Genomic DNA, 25,232 nt, shown 5'->3' with positions numbered 1-25,232 from the left:
TGCTTAAAAGGAAGCTAACGCCAGGTCCACACTGGACTGCCTTTGGGCAGAGTTGACCCCTAGGTTCTGACGACAGTGTGGGACCCCAGAGCCAGGTCAGACTAGTATGAGTGTCAAGCTGGGCCTTTTCAGTCAGCACCATTGCTGGGGGCCAACTGGTTGGGCCTATAGGTCTCACAGCTCTCTGTGGGTTGACTGCTCCCCTCCTTTCAGTGACTTGTGAAGAACCATAGTAGCAGATTTGGGGTGAGACTGAGCCGTGCCAAGGCCAGGAGAGCGATCGAGATCCAAAAGGCAAGTGGTTCTTCACAAAGGAACTTGCCTCTCCTACTTGGGATTCCCACCTTCTGCAGGGTGACCTAGCCAGGTCCCAGTGTCTGGGCTCCCTCAGGCTCCAGAGTCTGCGGTAGGTGTCCACCTCCAAAGCACACAACACTACTAAGGCTGGGTCAGAATCTGGGGATTTGCCTTGCGCTCCGGCTGTGGGAATTGTTTCTTCTGCTTGCCCCAGGTGAGAAAGCAAGGCTGGCTGGGCAAAGGCTCCACGTTAGTCACCAGCTCTGGCAACTTGCATTTGAAGAAAAAGAAGAAAGCAACATGCACCAGAGCAAGTCGAAACCCAAGGATCTGAAGGCCCTTCCAGCTCAGTCCCCTATCACAGACAAAACAAATTTTAAAGTTCCAAAATTCTGGCATTATTGGCAGGCTGGTGTCTGCTTGGCTGCCTGTGGGACCTGGGAGCTCATTACCTTATGTCCTCCCCAACCAGTGTTAGGATTTGAAAATAGATGGATGTTGTTATGTTCTTATTAAAAAGAGGGAGGCCAACAGATTAAGGTAAATTGTGCCAGTGTTTTGAAGCTAAACCTCAGAGGTGTATGTGCTCCTAGGGAGTGGCATGGAGGCTTTTGGTGAGCCCACAGTGGAGGGTCCCTTGAGTGGCAGGAGCTGTGATCCAGCCTCTGCTTGGGAATCCCTGATGGCCCAGTGGCCAGTGCACTGAAACTGCCTAGATCACCCTTGGCAACAAACAACCCTTGACACCGAGTTTCTCTTCTTGGGAAAAACAAAGCAACTTTCTTTCAAGCCAAGAAAGTTTGGGAATACAGCAGTTTAGCTTCATGAAGTGCAGAAGACCCTTGCTTCAGGTCAGCCAGTCCACAGCCCATCTGAAGCCAGAGATGAAGTAAGTCCTTTGCTTTGGGGGTTGGGGGTGGGGGAAACAAAACTAGCATTTAGGGAAATAAGAGTATCTCTGGAAGAGCACAAATTCTTCCACCCAGCCCATGCAGTGGGCACTGGCGTCCAGTCTGCATACAGTGGGGAGGGGGTGGGGGAGACCTGTTAGATTTTCTTATGTGGAGACAGATACTCCTGTAAGTGGAGGCAGCATGCTTTGATTCATTCCTCCTGGAGACCAAACGGGGACAGAAATGACTTCCTCTCCTCTGTGCTTACATGCTGAATATTCCAAGGTCAGTATTTAGAAAGACCATCTTCTCTTATTTCAAGGGTAGGTGCAGCATCTGGGTACTGGGGAGACCTGGGGTGGTTCCTGAGCTCAGACACAGATGTGGAAAAAGTCCACCTTTCACTGCCAACATTTTATAATAAAGAGTCACTTCTTTTTATTTAACGTAACTTTCAAGAATTTAAACACACAAAAATGCACGGGTGGGAATGTTCACAATTTTGATAACCACAGTTGTAAGTAGGGAACATTCATCCATTTCTCATAAGATTATAAATATTTCATACTGTAAAATGCACATCTTATAAACTTAAAAAAGGACAGATTTGCTTCCTGCTAAAAGGCATGTCGTTTCACTGATTCCCAAGCAGCAAATGGTTGTTCACAGACTTTTAAATTACAACTTTTTTTATAACTTCCTTTTCAGAAGGTTGGCACTAATATGTACAAAGTGAAAGTATTGGCGCAGTGAAATAAAGAGGTTTAAGGCAAAGAGAGAAATCCACCGTCAGTCCTCAGCAGGCAGCTTGACTCCCAGCTCAGCGGAGAACACCCCTGGGCCATTGCCCTGGCCCCAGGTGGACATTTGGACACCTTTCCCCATACACTAAACAGAAGACAGTGTGGAGTTATATATAATGTGTTTACTTATATATATATATGTACTTGGTGAGGGATATATTGAATATATTTAATTTACACAGTACCACACCTTCAAAAATAAAATGTATATCTTCTTTTAAAAAACAAAAAAAGACAGAAAGTGATAAGAAATGATTATTTACACACTTTCTCTAGATTCAGGAGGGTTCCGAGTTCCTTTGAAAGTCAAGGTAGCTGCAAGCTCCAGAACCCCAGCTTCACACAGGCCTGGGGTGTGCGTGCACATGCATACACAGAGTATGTACACATACATGTATTCACCACTCAAAAATAAGTGGGGGGGGGGGGAGGAAAAAAGGAAAGGAAGACGTACCAACTCGCTCTGCCAGGCCCCCCAAGATGACCTGGTGGGATTTTTGGGTCAGGGCTAGCTGATGAGGCAGCACAGCAGTGAAGCTTTGAAGCCTCAGGTCAACTTCCCCTTCTTCCTATATCCCAAGCGCTGCCCACAGTGTCCAAGGCGGGAGAGTCGGCGCTGGCAGGTCGCCACCGGGCTGTGGCGGGACAGGGGTCAGCGACACAAATGCAGACACATGGTGGTGGCCAGTTGGGGCCTCTGAGGTGGTTGGGATGGGAGACAGTAGGAGACAGCTGGAGAGGTGCCTGGAGAGCTGGGGGCTTTGTGGGACCTCAGCCAAGGAAATGCATCCTCTCTCCCCACTGAAGTCCAGAGCTCTCCACCACCAAGCTGACAAGTCCTACAGCATTCGCCAAGCTAGCACAAAGCAAGCTGCAGAGCCCGCCGACCAAATAGGAGCTATTTATTCGATTCACAGTCCTGTGAGATGCAGCAATAAAAATCTTTGGACTTTAGCAAGTTGTTTTAATTTTTTTCTTTTGAAAAAAAAAGTGTTGAAAAAGTGTCCAATGTCCCATAATGGGGGATTAAAAAAGAAAAAGAAAAAAGAAAAAGCTGAAACCCTAAACAGCCCCCTTTGCAGAAAGAATAATAATAACATAAAATTAGCATAACCTCTTAAACACAAAAAACTCAAAAAATATTTTATAGTCGAATATTTTGGGTTTTACACCGCCTGTAAATTATATGTACATAGATTATTTTAGAACCACAGCTAATACACGGGATTTTCACAGATAATGCTGGTATAGTCTTTATACACTGGCCCTTTGTTCACGGTTTTTAAATTATTGCATTGTTTCGCGCGGCCCTAGATGGCCGGCCCGCCCCGCCCTGCTCGCCCTACTCGCTGTCCGACTTGCCCTCCTTGGCGGTGGTGGAGTGGTTGTACAGGCCCTGTGCCATGAGGTGCACCGCCAGAGTGTTCTTGTTGCCCGTGGCTTTCTTGATTTTGGCCCGCTTATTCTGGAACCAGATCTTGATCTGCGACTCGTTGAGGCTAAGCTCCTGCGCCAGACTCTGGCGTCGCTGCTCTGTCAGGTACCTGTTGGTCTGAAACTCAGCCTTGAGCCTCTGCAGCTGCTCCGCAGTGAAGGCCGTGCGAGGCCGCTTGTCCTCTTTGTTCGGGTTCTTCTTCTTTGGTTTTCGGGACCTGGGACCTGTAGAAGAGGGCAGAAGTTACTGGTTGCCGGAGCAGCCTACCGCTTATAGGAAGCCCCGTCAGCCAAAGTTGAGAGGTTCCAGAGACTTCGAAGAAAGATGATGCGACCAAGGCACACAAGGCTGAACAAGGTGGTGTGTGTGTGTGTGTGTGTGTGTGTGTGTGTGTGTGTGTGTAGGGGTGGTGGTGGAAATGAAGTGGATTGGCAGATTTAGCTAAAAGGTCGGTAGCAAACTAGGGGACCCTAATAAAAACTGACTGAAGAAGGAATGCCCAACCAAAAACTTTCTGGCCTTGTTTGTGTTTGTTGCCCCTGCCCCAGCAAAGAGAACCGGGTAGGTGAGAGGAGGAGATGGGGTAAGATTGAAGAAGAGGGTAGGTGAGTCAGTCAGGGGGGATCCTCCCTACACACCCTTGGCAGGGTGCCATAGTAGGTTCGCAAAGAGGGTTCAGGGCTGAGTCACCACACCTGAGTCCTCTCTTGTGCGGCCAAGAACTTGGTGAGCCCAAGTTCAGTGTTTCCTAAAAGGACTCCAATGCAGCACCACCTCTTTTGCTGAGAGCCTCTGGCATCTTCAGTCTCTCTGTCCAAGAGAGGGATCTGGTTCCTGCCAGGGTGCTGACCATGGTGGCTTTTCCCTCTCAGCTCCCACCACAGGCCTGGGGTTGCTTCATTAAAAACCACCCAACTGACCTTGGGCAAGAACACAAAGTGTCCCTCACAATAGCTTCCTCACGAAGGGTTCCACTACTGTTCCCACCCCTTTCTCCCTGTGGAGTTGCTAGTGTTTGAGGCAAGTGTGGAGGGTGGTAGGGTCCCAGGACCTAGTCATCCGAGGGAAAGGGTAAAGGGTTAAAGTGTTGGTAGAGGGTTCTCTTTGTAGGGGTCAGAAGGTACACAGAGTGCCGGAAAAGCCAGCCAGGCCACAGGCTAGAAGCAGAGACCTTCTTTCTGGTTCTTCCTCTGCAAGGAGCCTGAATCAACTTTCCAGGCGACTTGGCGTCCCTCAATCGAGGCCCCTTCCTCTTGAAGTGGAAGAGGGTGGAGAGGGCCAGACCCTCCCCTTTCAGGGCCTGGGACTCGCTGTTCTGCCCTGCGCTGCGGGGGTGACTTCGGGAACAGACTGTGTGGTACCCGGCTCCTCCACCAGCTGCCCAGAGCGGTACCCATCCGGGCGGTAGGGGCAGCCAACCTAGCAAGAGCGGGTGAGAACTCCCTCACCTCCAGCCAAGTGGGATCTCATCAAAGGGCAAGGCTAAAAGGGTCTGTGGGTACCAGAGGAGATCCAGAGAGGGGCAGATACAACTCCTCATGTTTTGGGTGTACCCATAGTCACACACACCCGCCTCCCGACATGGTCACCTTCACATCCTTGCTGAAGGCAAGGAAGCACGGGCTTGGAGCCCTTGGACCTGGCTCTCACCCTGCCAGTGAGGCTTCTAGGGTCATGGGCGAACCCTGGAACCATCACAGAGCACCGGAGGTTGAGTGTGGAAGAGGCCTGGCCTACTCAGCTCTGACCTCCCACTTCTGGAGCCGACTCTCAGACTCCCCTTGTTCCCTCCCCGGGGAAGAACAAGGTCTCTGTGTTCCAGCCTCCTCCACCCTGGGGTTCCTATTCTATAACACACACTCCAGTCTCTGATAATTCTTATTTCAGAGAAACGACGTCTCCTTAAAACCATACTTTCGGTTCCTCTTTCTGTGAATTCTCTTTTAAAAGGCAAACACTTAGGGAACTCAGGGAAACAGAGACAAACCTCAGCAAGTACCCTTTGCCCTCCTTTCTTTCTTAAAAGCCCAGGAAAAAAAATATTACTTAAAGGGAAGGGATTTCGTTAAGCCTATGAAGGCTGCGAGCCGAGCCACGCGGGGCCATGCTGCAGGATCCGCGGACCGCCACGGCTTGGCGCGGCCGGGACTCGTGCGCTGGCGCTGCCGCACAAAGCCGACCGCGGCTCAAGGCCAGTCGGCTTTGTGAGCCTATATGTTAATTAAATATTAACAAAGGAGGGAGGCGAGAACAATGGAGCAAATTTCAGATCTAGCAGCAAAAATTTGGATTTTATCAGAAACACACAGGATGCTGCAAGAAGGCAGTCGAGAGCGACCCAGTTTTGCTATGAACATAGGTAAAGGACACTCGTAAAATAACTGAAGATGGGGGGGGGGGCGTAGTGGGGCCTCACTCAGCTCCCGGACAAATGAAACCCACTGCTAATGGCGCTTCCTGATCACAGACCCGCATCTAATGTAGCGGGTAGTTTCTATGAAGTCTTAAAAAATTATAAACGAATGAAAAAAATACGTCTCAAACCTCCCCACCGCCTCTTTCTCAGTCTTGGCAGCACCATAAAACCTTTAAAGCTTCCTTTCTGCTAGGGGGATGATGGCTCTGGGATGGCTGCACCTTCTTCAAGCTGCTTCCTGGCAGGATGCTGTGATGTTACTACGTGGTTCGCCAAATAAAGTGACAAAGGAAAAAGCTGTCTCAGTTTTCACCACTGCCCTGCAGTCCTTCCTCTGCTCCTAGGCCAAGAGTGGAGAAGAAGAGCATCCAGGCTTGGAATAACCGGCTCTGCGAGGGACTCTGGACCTGAGGGTGGCAGAAAGTTTCCTGGTTCCAGACTTTACAAGTGCGGGGTGTGTGTATGGGGGGGGGGCGCTGACTCAGTTGCTCACTTCCTGAGGACCTTCCAGCTACCACCATTCCCATTAAACGACTACTGTGGGGCAGGGCATTAAAGGCAGCGAGATGTCAGAGATAGGACAGAGACAGAGACAGTGAGAGAGACTGAGAGAGAACACGAGATTGCATCTTGCTTCTTACGGTCCTAAATCGGTATCCCTAGAACTAGTCCTGCTTCTAGACTGTCCAGCATGGGCAAAACAGTGCCACTGTCGGAGAGAAGTATGCGTCTTTGTGTGTGTGTGTTCAGGAGAAAATGTGTTTCTTTCCCTCTGTGTATGTTCCCGGGAAAGCACCCTCCCCAGTCCCGCGGGTCTCCCCTCAGCGGGTTTGGACACCCGGTCCCACGGGCTCACCTGAAGAAGGCCGGTCAGAGTAGCGCGTGCAGTAGACCCAAGCCGGCCAGAGCATGGGCTGCGCACCCAGGGTGGCGCTGGCTTGAGAGCTGTCCGAGTCGGAGCTCACCGACAGGTCACCGCCGCCTAAGCCTCGGGCCTTGAGCGCCCCATCCAAGGAACCCCCTGGATCGCCAGTTTTTTTAGCACCGCCGTGCAGCGAAAGTGTCTTGGAACCGCCTTCTCCGTCAGTCGCTGAGTCGCCGCCGGCGGCGGAGAGCGGACCTCCCGCGCTGGGCGCGCACGCTGGGTTCGGTCGGGACTCCCTGGCGCCCGACCCCAGGAGCTGTTCGGCTCCGCCTGCGCCGCCGCCACCCTCTGTACCGCCAGCGCCGCCTTCGCCGCCTCTCGCTCCGCCCGCACCAGTACAGCACGTCCCCGTGTCCTTTCGGCGACCGAACTCAGGCCGCAGAATGTTATCGATAAAAAAGTTGGTGATGCGGTGCGGATGCTGGTGGTTGCCTGGAGCCTGCAGGACCGCGGGCAGCATCAGAGCCCGCCGGTGTCCGGTGTCCGAATCGCCCGGGCTGCTACCGCCGCCCGAGCCGCCGCCGGGGCTGGATTCCGGCAGCCTCTGCGCCTCCGCCGCTGCCTCGCTGGGCTTGGAATCATTCTCCTCCATGCTTCACAGAATATCTTAAACCACCTCTCCACTGGCCCTCCTCCAAAGCAACCTCCGGCCGGTCTGCGGCACACACCGACACCCGGGAACCCAGCGGAGTCCCCCAAAGGCGCGAGCGGTGCAGAGCTGGAGTCCTACAGGTCTGCGGGCGCGCTCCTAGCCGAGCCACGTTCGTATCCACGAAGTGCGTTAGCAAATAACCAGACTCTCCCAGCTGGCCAGGACGCGGGGAGATTCAAAGGAGGTAGGTCCCGGTCTCGGCGACGGACCCGGCTTCAGACGGTCACCGCACTCCAGCGGGGACCTAGGACGTCTGTCCGGCTCCACGCTCCTCTCGGTGGCCAGCAGCCTTGGGCTCCAGCGCCGCCGCCTCGGCCACCGCGGGCCAGAGCTGCACGCATGCAGGCAGCGCGCTCCCCGCGCTCAGCGCCGCCTGGGCCCGCTCGGGCCGCCACTGCTCGGCCGTCGCCGCCCGCCTGTCCCGGCCGGCCCTCGAGGCTGCGGGGCGCGAGCGTTCAGCTCGCCCGCCGCCGCCAACATGCACATGGAGGCCCGCGGGCCCGCACTGCGCTCCACCCGCCCCGGGGCTCCCCGCGCCAGGCCACCGCCCCGCTGCGGGCCGGGGCGCCCCACGGGCGAGCGGCTGCGCCCCCGCTGTGCCCCGCGCAGTACCGCGGCCCGAGCCGCATGGGTGAGGGGCGGGAGGCCGGGCCGGGCTGGGCCTCCCGCGCTCCCTCCCAGTCTGCGCGCCCTCGCCGCCTCCGCCTGCGCGCGGGCTCGGGAAAATTTCAGGCCACTTAGCGCAACCTGAGACACTTTCACTCTGGATTTTTGTTCTTATTTTTAACAGAGCCCCCTCGAGTGACGTCGCGGGCCGGTCTCCTGGACACGTGCCTCGGGCCAATGGCCGCTGCGCCGCGTATCCACGTGATGCGCCGGCGGCAGCTTGGTGACAGGAACCGCCTGCCGCCCCTCCCCCGCCGCAACCTCCCCTCCCCCCTCCTTAAAGCGGCCGCTCTCAGGGCTTGGGGCTCCGGAGCCTATAAGCTAGCTAGATTGGCCGCCGAGTTTTCTGTGCTTGTTTGCACTTCTCCTCGCGGCTTGGAAAACTCAGGAACCTGTGACAGTCTTGCCAGGTGACTGCTACGCCTAAATGGACACGTGCTGGAAGATCGTTATTTTTAACATTCCTATATTGTTTACGGTGGGGAGAGATCCCACAATTCCTTGCACAAAATGCATAAATAAGATTAAATGAGCTGCCGAGATACAAAGAGAGGTTTGTAACCCGCTTTCCTTGCTGGTGGAGGGGAAAATTGTCACTTATATTTGACTTTAGTTACCCAGCAGCATTGAGTCCTAATCGCCAGGCGAGAACGCAGGGTGCTCCTCCTACAGACACCTACTCTCAGCATGCATGCCTGTGCAGGAGGCGCACGCACACGGAAGGATTCCACCCGTGGACAGGGAGTTCCTCAGGAACCTGAACATAGATCTTTACGCCAGAATACAATTTAGTGCTCCATTTAAGGAAGGAGAAATAAAGGAATTTTTTGAGAAGGGTTATAGCGCAATCTTCTATTAGAAGGGAGTGACGACTGCTTAGCCAAATCCTCAAAACCATCCACAGCAAAAGTGATCCTGTATGCGGCTGTGCACACACACACACACACACACACACACACACCATCATTAGAGCTCCCCAACCCCTACACTGAGCTAAGGCCACCCATCTCATTACCTTTGTCTTAAAACATTAAGCTGGTTTTGCGGGAAGGCAAGGCTAATTTGAAAGAATAGGAATGCTGTGACAGGGTGGGGGCCCCAATTTGTTTTTCCCTTTTCTTGTCTTTATTCCCCTCTAAACCTCTCTGGCTGCTGAAAGAATGGCCCTTCTCTGTTCTCTCCCTCCCACCTCCCCCAGGGTCCTTCCAATTTGCTTTCCTCTCCCCACCAAACATACTGGTTACTACAGGCTTGCCTGTCCATTAAAAAAAGCATTTTTATGGAAATGTATTAACTTTCAGAAAGACCCAGAAGGGCAACTGAGAGGGCACAGGAGTGCTGGCATAATAATAAACGTCCTCAGACAGCCTGGGATCAGAGGGAGGCCCCAGACTGCCTTTGCTCAGACTCCCTGCCTGGTGGGCCACCGCACCTGAACTCCAGGTGGCTCCTGTCCTGAGCTGCCAGGTCCTGATGAAGGGCAAGGATCATGGCCAACAGCACCCAGGCATGGAGGCCTGCCAGGCTATCTGGACTTGTGGTCCATTTTTTTTGGCAGTTGTGTCTGGACTTGGACCCACACCCAGCCTCACTGTGCACCCTGTCTTCCTGGCAGGTTTCACCAGAGGCAGTAATTCCCAAAGGCGTCTCTTGGGGAAGTTATCCCACAGAGACAACTGCCACCAAGACTCATGCTACTGAAGGTGGCCTTGGTCTGGATACGTGCTGCAGACAGATAGAATGTCTAAGTGGAGAAGACACTCTGTATCAGGGAGAAGATTGTGTCTTTCCCTGTGTCTATTCTTCTTGTTTAAAGGAGTCCCCAACAACCTTTTTTGTTGTTGATGTTCATGGGGTTTTTGTTCTGTTTCTTTGTTTGTTTGTTTTTGGTTGTTTTGTTTGTTTGTTTTTGAGACAGAATTTCTCTGTGTAACAGTACTGAAACTCATTGCGGGCTGACCTCAAACTTACTGAGATCCACCTGCCTCTCTCCCCGACTACTAATATTAAAGGCAAGCGCCCACAACAGCCACCATTGGGTTTCACCAAAGTTTTTGACTAGGAAAATACCTGGTGGGTCGTTCCTAGTGAGAAGCAGAGCAGGACGGAGGAAAAGAGATGAGAAACCTCATCGTCTACCTATCTCTACGAACATGGGACAGCCCAAGTGAGTGAAGATGGGAACATCCTATGAACATTTTAGGACTCTTGAACTATCACCAGCCAGTGAATGAACGCTCTGATTTCTTCTTGTCTCCTAAACCAGATTACATATGGTCTGCTAGAGCTCCGAGATTCCTGCACACAGTCCAAGTTCATCTTCCTACCTGTCTTATGAAAATGATTAGGCCCTTATCTGATGTCTTGGAAACCTCTGCCTCGAATAGATTGCTCCAGCATTAAATTAGCCAAAGGTGCTGGACTTTGTACTCTTTCCCTTGCACCAAACTCAGATTTAGATCTGAAACATAAACCCTGAAGATTGGCCTTCCCCGCAGGACCTAGGAACCCAGCTAGGCCAAGAACAGAGGTGAGTTCTTAGGTTGCCGCCAGGAAGGGACAGGCTGAAGGTAGAAGGGAAGATTTTGAAGAAAGGATAGAGAAACCCCAAAACAAATATCGAGGTGGCTATGGGGCTACCCAAAATGAAAACTCCAGAAGTGAGTTATCCTTAAGAATGGGCACCAAGCAAAGGGCGAGGACCCTTTCCAATGGGTGAAGCTGTGGTGAAGGTACATTAAGCCATAGTGCCTTGGGGTTGGGGAAATTCTAAGTGGCACAAATATAGACCCGGATTTCAGCAGGGTTCTACTGTGCTTGGGGGTGGGGTTCAGTCTGGGTATTTGCGCCTTCTGGGGAAGGGGCAGGGTATTTTGAGGGGATGCCTTGAAGGACACGTTTCCAAATAAGCTCTACCCTGAGTCTAAGAGGAGACTCCAGGCTTCGGCTCAGCAACTGCGCTGAGCCTGTTCTCCTCGGCTTTCAGTGCCCCCATGGCCGCAGACCTAGGTGATCCATTAGAAGAACCAGCAGCTGCCATCTGTCCCTCTGGAAGCGTTTCTGGTGGTTCCAACTTCGGAACACCGTTTCCCTTCTGCGTGTACCAGGGACCAGCAGCGGGCCCACAAAGCACCCGCTTACATGGAACCTTGCTCCGTGCGTCCGAGGCTAACGGACAAAGAGAGGCCTCCAAGGGCACAAAGGGGAAAGTGGCGCCCACACAGCAGACTTTGTAACTCTGAAGCTGATTGCAATCGAAAGCAGCTGCCCCAAATGCCGGTGCCTGGCTGCGCATCCAGCGTTGCTGCCTTTTTGTTTTGTTGCGTTTTGTTTCCCCCATTTCGGAGACGAAGCCCTCCGGAAGACGACTTTCTCGGCCCTTCTACCACCCCGCACTGCCCTCACTGCTCTCTGTGATGCCGGCACCGCAGGAAATAACGAAAGTAGTGAGTGCGAGGTCTCTGCCTGTCGCCCCAGCGGACCAGCTCCAGAACACCCCCTCCCCCCCGCAAAATCTGGCCGGGTCAGTCCTGCACCCTGGCAGGATCAAGGCTCACATTTTGGATGCTGAGTGGGAAGTAAGGACAACGGCAGAGATACCTCCACGCTGGAGTCTAGCAGCTCTAGGCTCCTGATGCTGTCGGTGTCCGCCTTTAGACAAAGGCTAAAATCAAAGGATGGTGGGAAGGACAAGGGCAGCGGACACTGAGCTCGAGGTCTCATGTCTGTGCTCACCTGAGAGTGGACAGGCCTGCAGACTGTGACCCTACTTAGACTTAGGGCCAGGAAGACCTCCAGATAACCGCAGAAAGGACGAAGTTAAACTGCATAGTGACAGCCCCGGAAAGGAGGCTTGGGGGCACTATGCCATAATCTCCAAGACCCTTAGTCTTCAAGTCTCTGATTTTAGGAGCACCCTGTATGGCTAGCAGAGCCCGGTTTGTGAGTTGGTGCCGGCACAGGCCCGGCTCCTGAGCCTGACACAATGCTGCCCTTTCAGTCCACTAGACTATGTACACCAGAATCACTGGGGAAGCAGCATGACTTAACCAAGGTTCCTTGGGTGTCATGGAAGAAGGGGGAGAAGCACCCACTGGAGACAAGGGAAGACAGCCTGGGAGAACCAGAAGGAAGATGCACTAGGCAGACAGACTTTCACACCCAAGAGGAGGCGTTCAAAACCACTTTCTGCAAGCTCTCCTGAAAATTGATTTCTAGAGAATCCCCAAATTGCCTTGCTGGTGCTGATATACACTTCTGGTCACCACCCAGGCTCCCCTGGGTTTGTTTTCTCCACCGGGACTGTTGCTTTCTCCTTGGCAAACCCCCGAATCCCTCAAATTGCCTGCAGCTGCCCCCTTTCTTGTGGGCTCTGCTGCAGTGCTAGTCTTCATACTGGCCCAAATGTGAAATCTGGGGAAGGCCAAGCAGGGCCCACTGTTCTGAAAGGGAACACTGAAGTCAAACAAACTTACAGCCTTGGCCACAGACTTGGGCTCTGGTTGGATCTTCCACACCTGTCTCTTAGGGGTACAGACCATTTCTTGGGGTGTTAGGAAAGATGGCCCAAGGATAGGAAAAATGTCTTCCAAATGGCAGCGAAGAAGAAAGTGGCACCAAGTCCAGAAACTATACACTTGAGTTTGCTTTGCAAGGTGGCCCTCTAGGCCCAGCCAACCAAGTACTCCCAAACTAGAAGGAATGGTCTGAGGTTATGAGTTTTGAGGGGAAAAAACCGAACACACTCCACAAGGTCAGCATGGGAACAGGGTACCCACTATCTTCCTCTTGCTTATAGTGGAGGGGGGAAGCAAGAAGTTCAAGAGAGAATCCTAGGGAGGACTCCTCCTATGTGACACTCCTCCTATGGGTGTCACAGAAAGGTGGCTTTCTGAATTCTTTTGGAAATACTATCCGATAAACTAAACTAAGCCATCTGGGTGGGTCCAGCCGAACTACACCTGTTTGGATGCTAACCCCGTTGGGAGAAGACGATATACTCACCTTATCCCCTTTCCTTTGTACTCACCTTACAAGGACTTGGTTAACTTAAGGGAGAAGGATTTTTTTAACGAATAAATGCAAATAATAGTAGTTAATTTTTGCACTATCAAATATAAAGATGTGACTAAAGTGTGCACTCAATTCAGAATCTTTTACATTCGTTAAACCATTGCCTAATTCTTCTGAGACAAGCAGAGTTGGTCATTTCTTTAGTGTGCTTTCCATTGACCTGTATACATCCTTAGATGTGCAGTGGAGGGGGGCAGGGTGTGTGTGTGGGGGTGTCCCTGTGTCAAGACAATTTCAGTGTTAACTTCAGAGGCAAATGCTATCAAAGTGTGGCAACCTTTTTCAGGCACAAAGCCTCCATTATGACCTTCATGGACTCACTCAAATGGGCTCTGGTGTCACACCTCTAGTTTGCCAAGGTCCAGCCTACCCTAGCCAGATGTCCCATTTCACTGCCAACAGGCATGGGGCACCACTGTGTGCCTCTCAGTAAACCCACCTCTCCTTTTACTCCCATCCCAGCACCCCTGGTTCCAAAGAAAGCAAAACCCAGAAAAGATTTCCCTTCTCTCTGGAAGCCCCTCTGTGTTGTGATCATTTTATTTCTGGGCGTTTCTGGATTTTGTGTGTCTCTCATCAGTTAGTCCCGTGAGACAAACAGCCTCTCTGAAGAAGAAGGCAGAGGTGAGCAACTCTACACCGTTGGGAGAATTAACAGGGCCTGGAGAAAGAAATGGGATATGCCGAGGATATCCCGCGTTTGTAGCTAATGCCTTCACATTCCTGAGGATTTTCACTCTCCCATCCATCAGAAGCAAGAAATGCGAGCTGCTCTAATTAGCTGCCCATTTCCAGTTCGCACTCTGCTCTGCCAGGGCTGACCTTGGAAGCCTTGTGTAGCCTCTGGTTTGCAGGTGTTGGGCGCCGCGCCTTGGGGGAGGGGTTCCCTCTGGCCTCCGTCAGCCTGGGCCCAAAAATATTAGGTTCCAAAACCTCTTCGGTAAACCAAACACAGGTTTCTCAAACAAGTCACTTGTCGGGCGACACTTAGCACTTTCGGCCTTCAACTATGCACAAATTCAGCAGAGCCTCCCGCAAAGCAACCCTCAGGGCTGCAGCCTGAAAACCCAACGCTGGATATTGTCTCTTTGGATTGGAAACCTCATTGATGGATTTTCTCAGATGCCATAACGGATTTGGGGTAAAGATTTTTCCCCTCCCCCAAAGGCGAGTGTAGGCCAGGGTCCGAGAACAGCCCAGTTGCAGGCTTGTAACCCTTCGTTTCCGGGAAGATTTCCCTTTCTATATTGGAAACTTCTGGAAAATACAAAACCAAGAGACAAAAAAAGCGACCCTGCTACTTGAAGGAGAGCTCCCTCTCTGGGGAACCAGGTACTTGCAATCCTCGGAAGTGAGAGTGGAGAGCAGAGGAGAGGGAGGCGCTGGGCACTGGCCTACTCCGGCTCTTGGCTTGAAGGATAGGAGCGTTCCCCCGCACCCCCGCGCGATCCAGTCCTATAGCCCAACCTGGAGGAGAGGGCCCCTATGCTCCCCGCTTCCCTGTGAAATGACCCAGCACTGCAGAACGGAGCACACGGCACCCCTGCCCAGAAAAGAGCCGGGCCGCTCCGGCTAGCCTGAGTGTAGTGTCTCAGTGTAGTTTAGCCCGGTGAGCTCATCCCGTGAGGGCTCGCGTCAGCGGGAGCTGGCTGTGTATTGCCAGGGTAGGTGGCGGTGCGTGTGGATCGATGGGTAGGGCTTCTCTCGGGAAGAAACCAGTGATCCAGCCTCTCCTCCCCAAATTAGTGGTCTCTCTGGAGCACAGCTGCTCTTTCGGGTCTCCTAATTCCACTTGCCCCCTCTCCGCTTCACCAGGTTGATTAGAGGAATCCCTTCGCCGAGCTTTTAGTGTCAGATTCCCAGAGCGACTTTGAGTAAGTTTCCTCCAAGAGTGGAGAAAAATCAAATCCTTGTGGCTATCCGGCACCCATTCATCTGTTCCGGCAGCAACTTCCTGGGCAAGCAGTTTGGGACTGATTCCTAGTGACTTCATGTATGCACCGAGGTGCCCAAAGAGGGAGCTTTGGGAGGGATACGGAGGTCTGCACTGGCATCCCCTGGCTTGAAGCAAGGCGCTAGGGCTGTGCGGTTGCCTTCTAGGGTGGAGGAGCTCCGGGCACGCCACAGCCCGGGGCTAGGCAGTCAGAACTAAGGACTTAGACGCTGTTTGGCCGGAGAGCTTTTCCTCCCAGGCTAAAGCCAGCTTCCCGAAGCCCCGCCCCCTACATCTCGTGCCCTGAAGGGCTTACTGGACGCTACAGGAATGAACCCTCCTCCCCTGTGCCACCCCCCCCCCCCCCCCGGCACACAGAGGGACCGCTAGGCGCGGATTTGTGAATGAACCGCTGAATTCTTCCCAGCTCACAGATCAGAGGGTTGTGCTCGCTCCACCGACGTGGTCCAATGAGCGTCTGCAGTAAGAGCTTAGCGACAAAGCTGGGTTTACCGCGGGCGGACTCCGCGGAGCTGCGCTGCGCAGGGCGGGACAGCGGAGGGGGCCGGAGCAAAGACCGGAACTTCAAAGCCTGTTGCCAAGGCTCAGTGAAAGGGTGGCCCTCCGAAATGACACGGTCCGTAATAGCACTCCCCACCCACCCGAAGACTAGAAGGCTACCCAACACGGACCTTGGTGACACAGCTCCCGCTGACACCACCCCTTTCCCCCACTGGCGCTCGGGAAAGTCTGAGTTCTCCGCGAGACCCTAGGCAAAAGCTTACAGCCTGGGACCTGATCCGGCTGCTTCCGGAGCGAAGGTCTCCTCCCTGAGTAGTTACGTCTTTCAAAGCCCTCACTGCCAACTCGTACCTTTTAAAATTAACATCATCGATTGCTTCCCTGGTGCCCTCGTACTGGGGGAGGTAACAGGAGGAGCGGACACCCACAACCGCCCTGGCACCACCTCCCCACCTCATTTACAGATGAAACCTCCGCCGCCCCCTTTTAGAAAGAGAAATTGATCCACAGATATCGACCTGCACGCGCGGAGGGCTCTCTCTCCCTGACCAGTTGGGTCTCAGTGACATCTGAGTCTCATACCTGGGAGGAAATGCCTTCCTCGTAGTCATTGCCTCCTGAGCTACCTGACGTGCAAATTTTAAGTTTGTATGCTGTTTTTGTAGAGAAACCTGGAGAAGGAGGATGACAGGAGAAGGGGCGAGATGGAGAAGAGGGAGAGGTCAGAGGTTAGGGGAGATTACGGATCAGCGCCCCTTCTCATCCTCAGTGGCCCAGAGGGAAAATCACTGTAGCAAGAGATTCAGACACTTCGTTAAAAAGCTATTGTTTGGGGGGGGGGGGGGGGAGGCCTGCCATCCAATGAAGACACAAGATAAAGTCTAAATGACTAAATATCTGGCTGGATGGAATGGGGAAGAGGAACCTAGCCGGAAAGGCATGGACAAAGACACCCTTAGGGGCAGAACGCTATTTTCTCTCCTTGGACCTATCAGAGCGAGCTCAGTTCCAGCTCCACTAGCTGGGAATAACCGTTCTACCCAAGAGCGAGCAACCAGGTTTAGTTAGGGCTTTGCTGGGCAGGGAGGCAGAAGGCTGAAGTTTGGCTATACCCCGACCCCTTTCATGTTAAATTATCTCAGTGGGTTGAATTACCCTCACTCACTTCTCCAGCCACGGGGGATGGGTCAGATGCTATGGCAGCCAAGGGAAAGTCAAAGCATGCAACTCTGATGTTTCCTTCTGAACTTGGCCACTTCCTGCCAAACCTACTCCCTGCCATCAGCCAAGGAGGAATGGGGCCTTGAACTCCCACCAAATGATTGCCCACTCACCTCTCTATAATGAGGCTTCTAGGTGGAGCTGTCTCCTGAGACTCCCCCTGGAAGGGCTGGTGGGCTTGGAGACCCGTTGCCCAGCCCCCAGTGACTGGCCCAGTCTTACTCACCCAGCTGCTCTGGCACACTTTTATCTTGACCTTGGAGGCCTGAGGATTCACCCCTTGCCTTCCTAGGTCGGCAGCCTGATCTTGCCAGTCCTGGGTCACCAAACCATTCCTTAGCCAGGTGGGAATGGGTGGGGGAGTTAGAAGGTGAAGGTGCGGTGTGGGGATTGTCCTTCCTCACACCTATTCCTAATAGGATAGGACTCTAGAACTGGCCTAGAGTCCCTGACAGCTGTCCAACTTGAAGGTACAAGCATGTTATCTTAATTATTGTCAGGTTCATTGTTGAAGGTGAACCTCAGGAGGTGGGGTGTGGCTGGCATGTAGCAGCAGTACACCAACACCCTCAAACCTTTTGATTTCTTTACACCTTAAGAAGTTAATGAGGATCTGAAGGCACATTTGCTTATTGATAACCTATTTACTGATTATTGCCGTCTTAGAAATTGAAATGTTTAAAATACACTAGTAAATCTATTCATTTTCAGTTGCAGTGCGATACACTACATAATATGCTTCGGTGAATATTTGTTTGAATCCCCCAAATAATAGAAGATCAGTCTCAAGAATGAAGAGTAATATTTTTTTAAATTTTTAATCACTTCTTTAAGGGCTGGCTTAACAGAAGATGGTAGGATTCCCATTTCTGCTTGTGCAACTCATTCTTTTGGTTCACATGCAGGGAGAAAATCCTAGTGCATATGTAGCTCACGACAAAAGACAGATTTCACTGCCCAGGTCACATGACTGTGGGGTTAAACTTTAACAAGTGGCAAACAACCTCCTTCTTCATTTTTTCCTCCTCCCCCTCTTCCTTTCTCCTCCCTCACCTCTCCTCCCACCTCCTTTACAGTAAGAGGAGGTGGAATTCGTGGCCTTTCACATGCTAAGCAAGTGTTCTACCACTGGGCCCTCTTTTTACTTTTTATTTTGAGACAGAATCTAATTTACCCAGGTTGACCTCGATCTACCATCCTCCTGCCTCAGCTTTCCAAGCAGTGAGAGTGACATGCCTGAGCCCTCAGAGCCCAAGGCTGCTGCTTCAGGAATTCCAGGTGTCTCTGGCACCCCGGATGGCTCTTTCCTAGCTTGTGTCAGACTGTGTTGGACACACGAGCATCCCTCTACATGGTCCCTGTATTTACACCACAGCTCCTGGTGTGAGATTCCCAATTCTTCTTCCTTGTTTTCAAGCCTGTGATTGACAAAATAACAGTCAAGGGCATCTTTCTCTCTCTCTCTCTCTCTCTCTCTCTCTCTCTCTCTCTCTCTCTCTCTTTCTTTTTAAATCATGGTCATGCCCTATAATCTCGGCCAGCCTGTATGGTTCAAGCCAACCTTCAACTCAGCCTCCATCCTTCTCCCTGTGTCTCCCAAATCTTGGGATCACGAATGTAAACCACCATGTCTGGACTCAATGGAATTCCTATGTGTGTATACAAGTTTGCATATGATCTTGTGAAGCCCAGGGGTTGAGGCCAGATGTTTTCCTCTCTTGCTCTCTACTTTATTCATTTATTTATTGGAAGAGAGTGTTGTTAACATGTAATGAACCTCCCTGTGTGGTTAACATGTGTTAATATGTAATGAACCTTTCTGTGTGGTTTCAAGCCACCAGGGCACAGGTGCCCTTAACACCTTTCCTCTGCTCCTCAGCTTTTCTGCTGAAGAGCTTGGCTTTCGTGATGACAAACTTTCCTGTCCCCAGAACTTTGCAGTAACCCAGTTGCACCACATCAATTATGGGAGCAGCTCCATTATCACTGTGGGCCCCATTTCACCATGTCTACTACTGACTGGTGTCCACAGTTGATCCAGGCTAGCCACTGGGCAGAAGCTCCTGGTTCTTTTTAAGTGGAAATGCCTTGAACCAACTCCCCCAAAGTCATTTGGATGGTATTTTCCTGGCTAGCATGAGAGTAAGACAGACATCAAGTCCTCAGGGGCACAAAACAGTTAACTCTCCAAAATGCTTTAGTGATGGGAAGGGAGGCACTTTCTGGTTCCCTGGGTGATTAGAAACCCTGAGGTGGACCCTGGGCCACTGACTGAACCCAGCTTATAAGGAACGGGGTGCCAAGAGCCGTGTGACTCCTCGCCCCCTGTGATGTGTGCACACTTCCCGGTACAGGCAGGTCAGATGAAGAGGACAGAACAAGGAAGGATTCTTACCAGAGCAATGGCTCAGAGGGGTGGGCGGTTCCCCACAGGGTGGGCAGTTCCCCACAGGCTGGGGTGTATGACATGAGGGGACTGGACTGCAGCTCCCTGCAGGGTGGGTGCTTTCAGAATGAGCTGGAAGTGTGGAGGAGGTAAACTGGGAGTAATATTCAGAGCACAGGCTGAAGTGAGATGAAGGACAAGGTTCCTGGGCGAGACGAAAGCAAAGTTGGAGGAGGAAGGACTGGGAGAAGATGCTCGGTGGGTAATGTGTTTTCTACCCACGCATAAGGACTTGAGTTCTGATCCCTTGTACCCACATAAACACTTGACTGAGTAGGACAAGGATCTGTAACCCCACTTCTTAGGACAAGAGAAGGTGGAAACAGGAGAATCTAGGGCTTGTTGGTCCGCTAGTTTAGCTCAAACAGTAAGGTCCAGGTTCAGTGGAATACCCTGTCTCAAAAACTCAAATAGAGAGCAATAGACAACCGATGTTGACTCCTGGAGTCTGTACACACTGGAGAGTACACTGATGTATACACACACACACACACACACACACACACACACACACGGAGGGAGGAAGTTTGTTGTGGGATATTTGCTTACACTGTGTGAAGATGTATTGTGATTAGTTTAATAAAAAGCTGCGTGGTTAGTAGCTAGGCAGGACTTCTGGGCAGAGAGAGGAACTCGGGGTTAGAATCTGGAATGGCAGGAGACACCAGCAAGATGCTGAGGAAGTTAGATGTAGAGAATGGAAGAGAGATAAAAAGCCACGTGGTAGACTGTAGATCAACAGAATCCGATTAAGTTATAAGAGCTAGTTGGGAACAAGCCTAAGCTAAAACCCAAGCTTTTATAATTAATAATAAGTCTCTGTGTCATTATTTGGGGATTGTGGTTAGAAAAGAAAGTCCAGCTGTAGAGGGTACTTGCTGGAGGAGGCCAGGTGGGCTGCCTACCACTGTCCCTGTGGTTCCCATCCATCCTTGAATTACATTGAGAACAAATAACAGTCAGGTCCAAGGCCACTATACTTTTCATACCAGTGAAACTGGTCCCCAGCCTAGAGTGATTCAAGTTGTAGAGGGTGAGGTGGTTTGAATGAGCTCATATATTTGAATATTGCTTGGTTCCCAGTTGGTGAACTGTATGAGGATTAGGAGTTGTGGATTGTTGGAGGATGTGTGTCATTGTAGGTGGGCTTTGAGGTTTCAAAAGCCCATGCCAGGCCCAGCCTCTTTTTCCCTCTCTCTCTGCCTTCTGTCTACAGATCAGGATATAAGCTCTCAGCTCCTGCTCCAGCCCCATGTCTGTCTGCACGCCTCCATGCTCCCTGTCATGATGTTTATGGACCAACCCTCTGAAACTGTAAGCAAGCTCCTAACTAAATATTTCTTCTTATATGTTCCTTCCATCGTGTTGTTTCATCACAGCAATAGAACAGTAACTAAGACAGAGAGGCTGGGGCACAATCTGTAGAATGCAGAACATGCCATGGGGAGTGCAGAAGTCACTGTAGGAAGGACAAGAAAGTCCAGCGAGACACAGGTGTGGTAGCGTCCAGGAGCAGAGAAAGAATGCGAACTCTTGTGTGGCCAATGAGGGAAGAGTTGAAGGCCTGTAGGCCACACAGGAACTACATATGGCCTCATCTCGTACGAAGGAAGGACATGACAGCCAGTGGCCTTGGAGAGTCAGCCAGGGAGGACTTGGCTCTTGAAACTGGGCTAGAGGAGTGGAGGAGAAAGGAGCCACGTGATCAGGGAAAGGAATTGACTCCAATGAGAGCCAATGTCATCTAGGAGCTGAACCTCGACAGAGCCATGGGTTCCTCTGAGCCCTCTGAGCTGGCCCTGCCTCCTCAGTCAGATGCAGCTGCTGGCATCCACGACTCATTCTCCCCGAGAGACCATGAGAGCCTCAAGGAACTGAGTTCTCACTTCTAGCACCAAAGCTATGGAAGCTAAGAGGACAGGCCTCAGAGTCAGGACAGCATCACTCACCTCTAGGTCACACTCAGAAAGGCTGGTGCTGGATTTGAGCATGCCTAGTGCCAGTGTTTGGTGTAGAGTCTCTAGTTTCCTCCCAGGCAAGAGTAGCTGGCCATGTCCCCTAGATTGACGAACCTTACCCATCCATAATGTTCATTTTATTCCCATATATCTGAATCCAGCCTCTGTACCTTCTGATTTGCACTGCTCCCCACCACTTCACCTTTTAGTGGAAGTCCCAATAAAGTTTCTGTCTGTCCCTCTGCAGGACAGGCTGTATCTCTGCACCCTGGCTCTCACATGTCCTCTCTGTCATACCAGAGATAATCCAGCTACCAGCTATTCTAACTCAGGGTACTCATTCAAGGAGTGAAGTCATTGCACCAGGGAGACCTGCCACACCCTTCAGAATGACCCAGATGTGAAACCAGCCTCAATGCCAGTTGAAGGAGGGATGGATGGAAAAGATGTGGAGTGGACAGGGAGTGTTAGTATTCAACCATAAAGAAGAATGAAACACTGTTATCTGCAGCAAAAATGGATGGAACTTGAGAGTGTCGTGTGAGATGAAATGAACCAGACAGAGACAGACAAACTCCATACACGTTCTCTTGATGTAGAAGCAAAGAAAAAGCCAACCTGAGTACAGAGTAGTAATGAGGAGAGGTTAGGAGGGAAGAAAACTGGATGCTGGTTTCACTAATGCATGGGGTACCCATGTAAAACTGGCACCCCAAATCCCAATAACTTGTACAATTAAAATAGATAGAATGTAAACTAATAGCTGCAGGTGGAGGCAGGTGATAAAGCAGGTGGGGGACAGGTGAGTAGGCAGGTGGGAACAGGTGGGGACAGGTGGGGAGGCAGGTGGGGGGAAGGTGAGAAGGCAGGTGTGGGCAAGAAAGAAGACAGGTGGGGGCAGATGAGGAGGCAGGAGTGGGGGCAGGTGATAAGGCAGGTGGGGCCAGGTGTTGAGGCCAGAGTAGGGCAGATGAGAAGGCAGGTGGGGGACAGTTTGAGTAGGCAGGTAGAAGCAGGTAAGAAGGCAGGTGGGGGACAGGTGAGAAGGCAGGTGAGGGCAGGTGGGGAGGCAGGTGGGGGCAGGTGAGAAGGCAGGTGAGGGCAGGTGGGGAGGCAGGTGAAAGCAGGTGAGAAGGCAGGTGGGGGCAGGTGAGAAGGCAGGTGGGGGACAGGTGAGAAGGCAGGTGAGGGCAGGTGGGGAGGCAGGTTGGGGCAGGTGGAGGCAAGTAAGAAGGAAGGTGGGGGACAGGTGAGTAGGCAGATGGGGCCAGGTGTGGGCAGGTGATAAGGCAGGTGGGGGCAGATGGGAAGGCAGGTGCGGGCAGGTGAGGAGACAGGTGTGGGCAGCTGATAAAGCAGATAGGGGCAGATGAGAAGGCAGTGAGGGCTGGTGGGGAGACAAGCAAAGGCAGGTGAGGCAGTAGTAAAGAAGCAGTTAGGATGCTCCCATGTATTGGTGCCTCCTGACAGCACTTCAACTCAGAACTGTCTGTATTCTGGGGTGGGGTTCTGTCCACACTGACCCTGGGAATACAGGGTCATTGAGTTCTCTGTTCCCCACTGTGGGGACAAGTGATCCAAGGCCTTATTCCTCTAAACTTTCTCCTTTAAAGAAGAGTGTCTGCCCAGGTGGGCAGAGGTTTAGTGGACAGCTGTGGAGTGCCACAGGGCAGTACTCCCAGGAGCCAGCTCTGTCCTCCAGCCCATGGACCCCTGGACTCCAGTCAGGTCAGCCTTGCATCTTACTCCTGAGTCAGAGCCTTTCAATGTCTGTTAGACTAGAAGGCCAGGGCAGCGAGTAGAAGGTAGGACGCGGTCTTCCCTGTTAGTCCCAGCCACAAACACCCTTCCATGTAAGGCGACAGTCACAAGCTCAGAGATTGGAAAAATTATTCTGTCTACAGAGCATGTCTGTGGGTTGTAGAGGCATGGCAGGAATGTTCGGAGAACGCCTTGTCCTAGGTTACTACTAGGTTGCTACTCTGACCATCTGAGTGATTCTTGCTGGATGTGGGGAGGGTGTCAGACAGTCATGCTGAAATCTGTGTGTTATTCTCTAACATTCTCTTGTACCCCGAGTGCTGGGTATACCCAAAGAATCTACATTTCCCCAAGTTCCTTGGGCAGTGCTATGCACACAAAGATCTTGTCATTGCTCTTCTGGATGGGAACAGTGGTTGGAACTTGGGGGCTGGAGTCCTTCCCCAGCCTGGGGAATCTGTAGACATGTCTCTCCACCCCTGCCTGGGGTTCCAGGAGCCGGAGAGTCTTCTGACTTTGCCCAGGGTTACTGTGCACCTGGTAGACCTGTAGTCAGGGTGGTGGTAGCAGCTGGAGGACGGGAGTTCCTGGCTTAGGACAGGAGTACAGGACAGGAGGGGACGTGTGACCAGACAGTGAGACTATCTCCTGTAGTGTTCTTCAGGGGCCAACCTGACTCCTGCTCAGAACTGTTGTGTCTCCTGCTCGGCTTGCCAATGTTAGACCAGAGCTACAGAGAAGAGAGCATCAGGCTGGGGACCAAAAGGGAGTCAAACACCCACTCATCATTAAATAGCTGGCAGCCCCAGGCAAGTCCCAGTCCCCGCTGGGCCCCCAGAAGACTCCCAGGAGCGATCCCGTGGGACTGCTCAGGCTCAGTGGTCAGACTGAGGGGACATTTTCTAGGCTAATTGAGCTTTGCCCCCAATTCCACCCTCTCGGAGAAAGAGACGCCTTATTATTCGATGATTAGAACGTGCTTTAAATAGTATCTCCAATCTCTTCCTCACCCATCAAGTGTTGGTGGGGAGGGGTCTCTGTGGGGAAGAGGTTGCCCTGGGGAACAGGCTCCCAATCTACATCTGAGAAGAGGTGTCAGTAGAGGAGCTGGTCTCCGCACTGGGGATGGAACCTGCTTCCATTTAATTTCCACGTGGGGGCGATTCTCGGGCTGTGACAATTAAAAGAAGAAAAACCCATTTGCATTTTTCCTGGGTGTAATGACCTTCCAAACCAACGTTCAGTCGTCTCATTTAAAACAGTGGCGTGCACGGTAGCATGAATAATTCAACGGCCTGGAGTTCTCCCACGCATGGGGGTTAAAAACCTTATTTTTGACCTAGTTCCAAAGTTGAATCGGTTCATGTAATCTCATAACCACATGGTTTCCATTCTTTAAGGTATATTCTGTTTTACTCAAAGATCTCATATCCTAAGTAAACTGAGAGTCAAGGTTTAGAGACATAAATTGGTGAAGCAGAGACTTAATTTGTTTTATGTAACCCGAAGCCTTAAATTTAATTAATTTTCCGTTTGGGGCACAGAGGCACCTACTGGTTCAATGTGATATGGTTATAACCAACGTACTAATAATATACAGACAATGAAAGGAATGGACAGGCCCCGGGTCCTGACCATCTCAAAGGAATCACAAAGTGTGGCTCTGACCTGGGGCGGGGACTTGAGTGGTCAGAGTGAAGAGTCAGCAAGACAGGATTAAGGACTGAGGTTCCTATCAGGAAGCCTGACACACAGCAGGGTGGTCTTCTCCTTGCAGAAAGCCCATGTGTCCCACTCTCTGTGAAGGACTATTTGTGTCACAGATCCTGGCCAGAGCCTAAAGTTGTCAAAGCAGAATTTCTGGGCTGGGAATGAAGAGTTGTCTTTTAAAGGTATTTCTCACACACTTCTTAGCCAGTCGGAATTGGTTTCCTGCTTAACAACCATGCGTTAGAAAGCAGGGCTGCTGCAGACTTTGCTGTGGTGACACATTGGAGAGGGAGGCCTAGTGGATGGGTTGGACGTGACAGACTCCATTTTGAAGCAGAGCATCTCTCATGACCTGCATGACACCCTTATAAGATGTGACTGCATGAAACCCTCATAAGATTGCAGCTGCATGAGATCCTCATAAGATGCAGCTGCATGAGACCCTCGTAATATGTGGCTGCATGAGATCCTCATAAGGTGCAGCTGCATGAGACCCTCATAAGATGTGTACTGTAAGCATT

General features: G+C 51.7%; 1 protein-coding gene across 1 annotated transcript; it reads right to left on the bottom strand.

Annotated features, from left to right (window-relative positions):
- Nucleotides 1-1,616: 1,616 nt before the first annotated feature.
- On the bottom strand, nucleotides 1,617-8,165 carry En2 (engrailed homeobox 2). The gene is made up of 2 exons (XM_041640693.1): nucleotides 6,701-8,165; nucleotides 1,617-3,652 (listed from the first exon to the last, which is right to left on the bottom strand). The coding sequence occupies exons 1-2, from the start codon at nucleotides 7,359-7,361 to the stop codon at nucleotides 3,336-3,338; spliced, it is 978 nt and encodes a 325-aa protein (XP_041496627.1). The 5' UTR covers nucleotides 7,362-8,165; the 3' UTR covers nucleotides 1,617-3,335.
- Between the last annotated feature and the right edge of the window lie 17,067 nt (nucleotides 8,166-25,232).

The sequence above is a fragment of the Microtus oregoni genome, unplaced genomic scaffold (genome assembly GCF_018167655.1).
Source record: "Microtus oregoni isolate MIOR12 unplaced genomic scaffold, Mior012 000064F_ref0000363, whole genome shotgun sequence".
Taxonomy (NCBI): Eukaryota; Metazoa; Chordata; class Mammalia; order Rodentia; family Cricetidae; genus Microtus; species Microtus oregoni.
Note: the sequence above shows the minus strand (reverse complement) of the source record. Positions and strands in the feature narration are given on the sequence as shown.

Coding starts and splice junctions, on each gene's coding strand:
- En2 (XM_041640693.1), bottom strand. CDS start 7,361: ATGGAGGAGAATGATTCCAAGCCCAGCGAGGCAGCGGCGGAGGCGCAG. Junction 3,653..6,700: donor CTCTGACCGGCCTTCTTCAG/GTGAGCCCGTGG, acceptor CCTCTTCTACAG/GTCCCAGGTCCCGAAAACCA.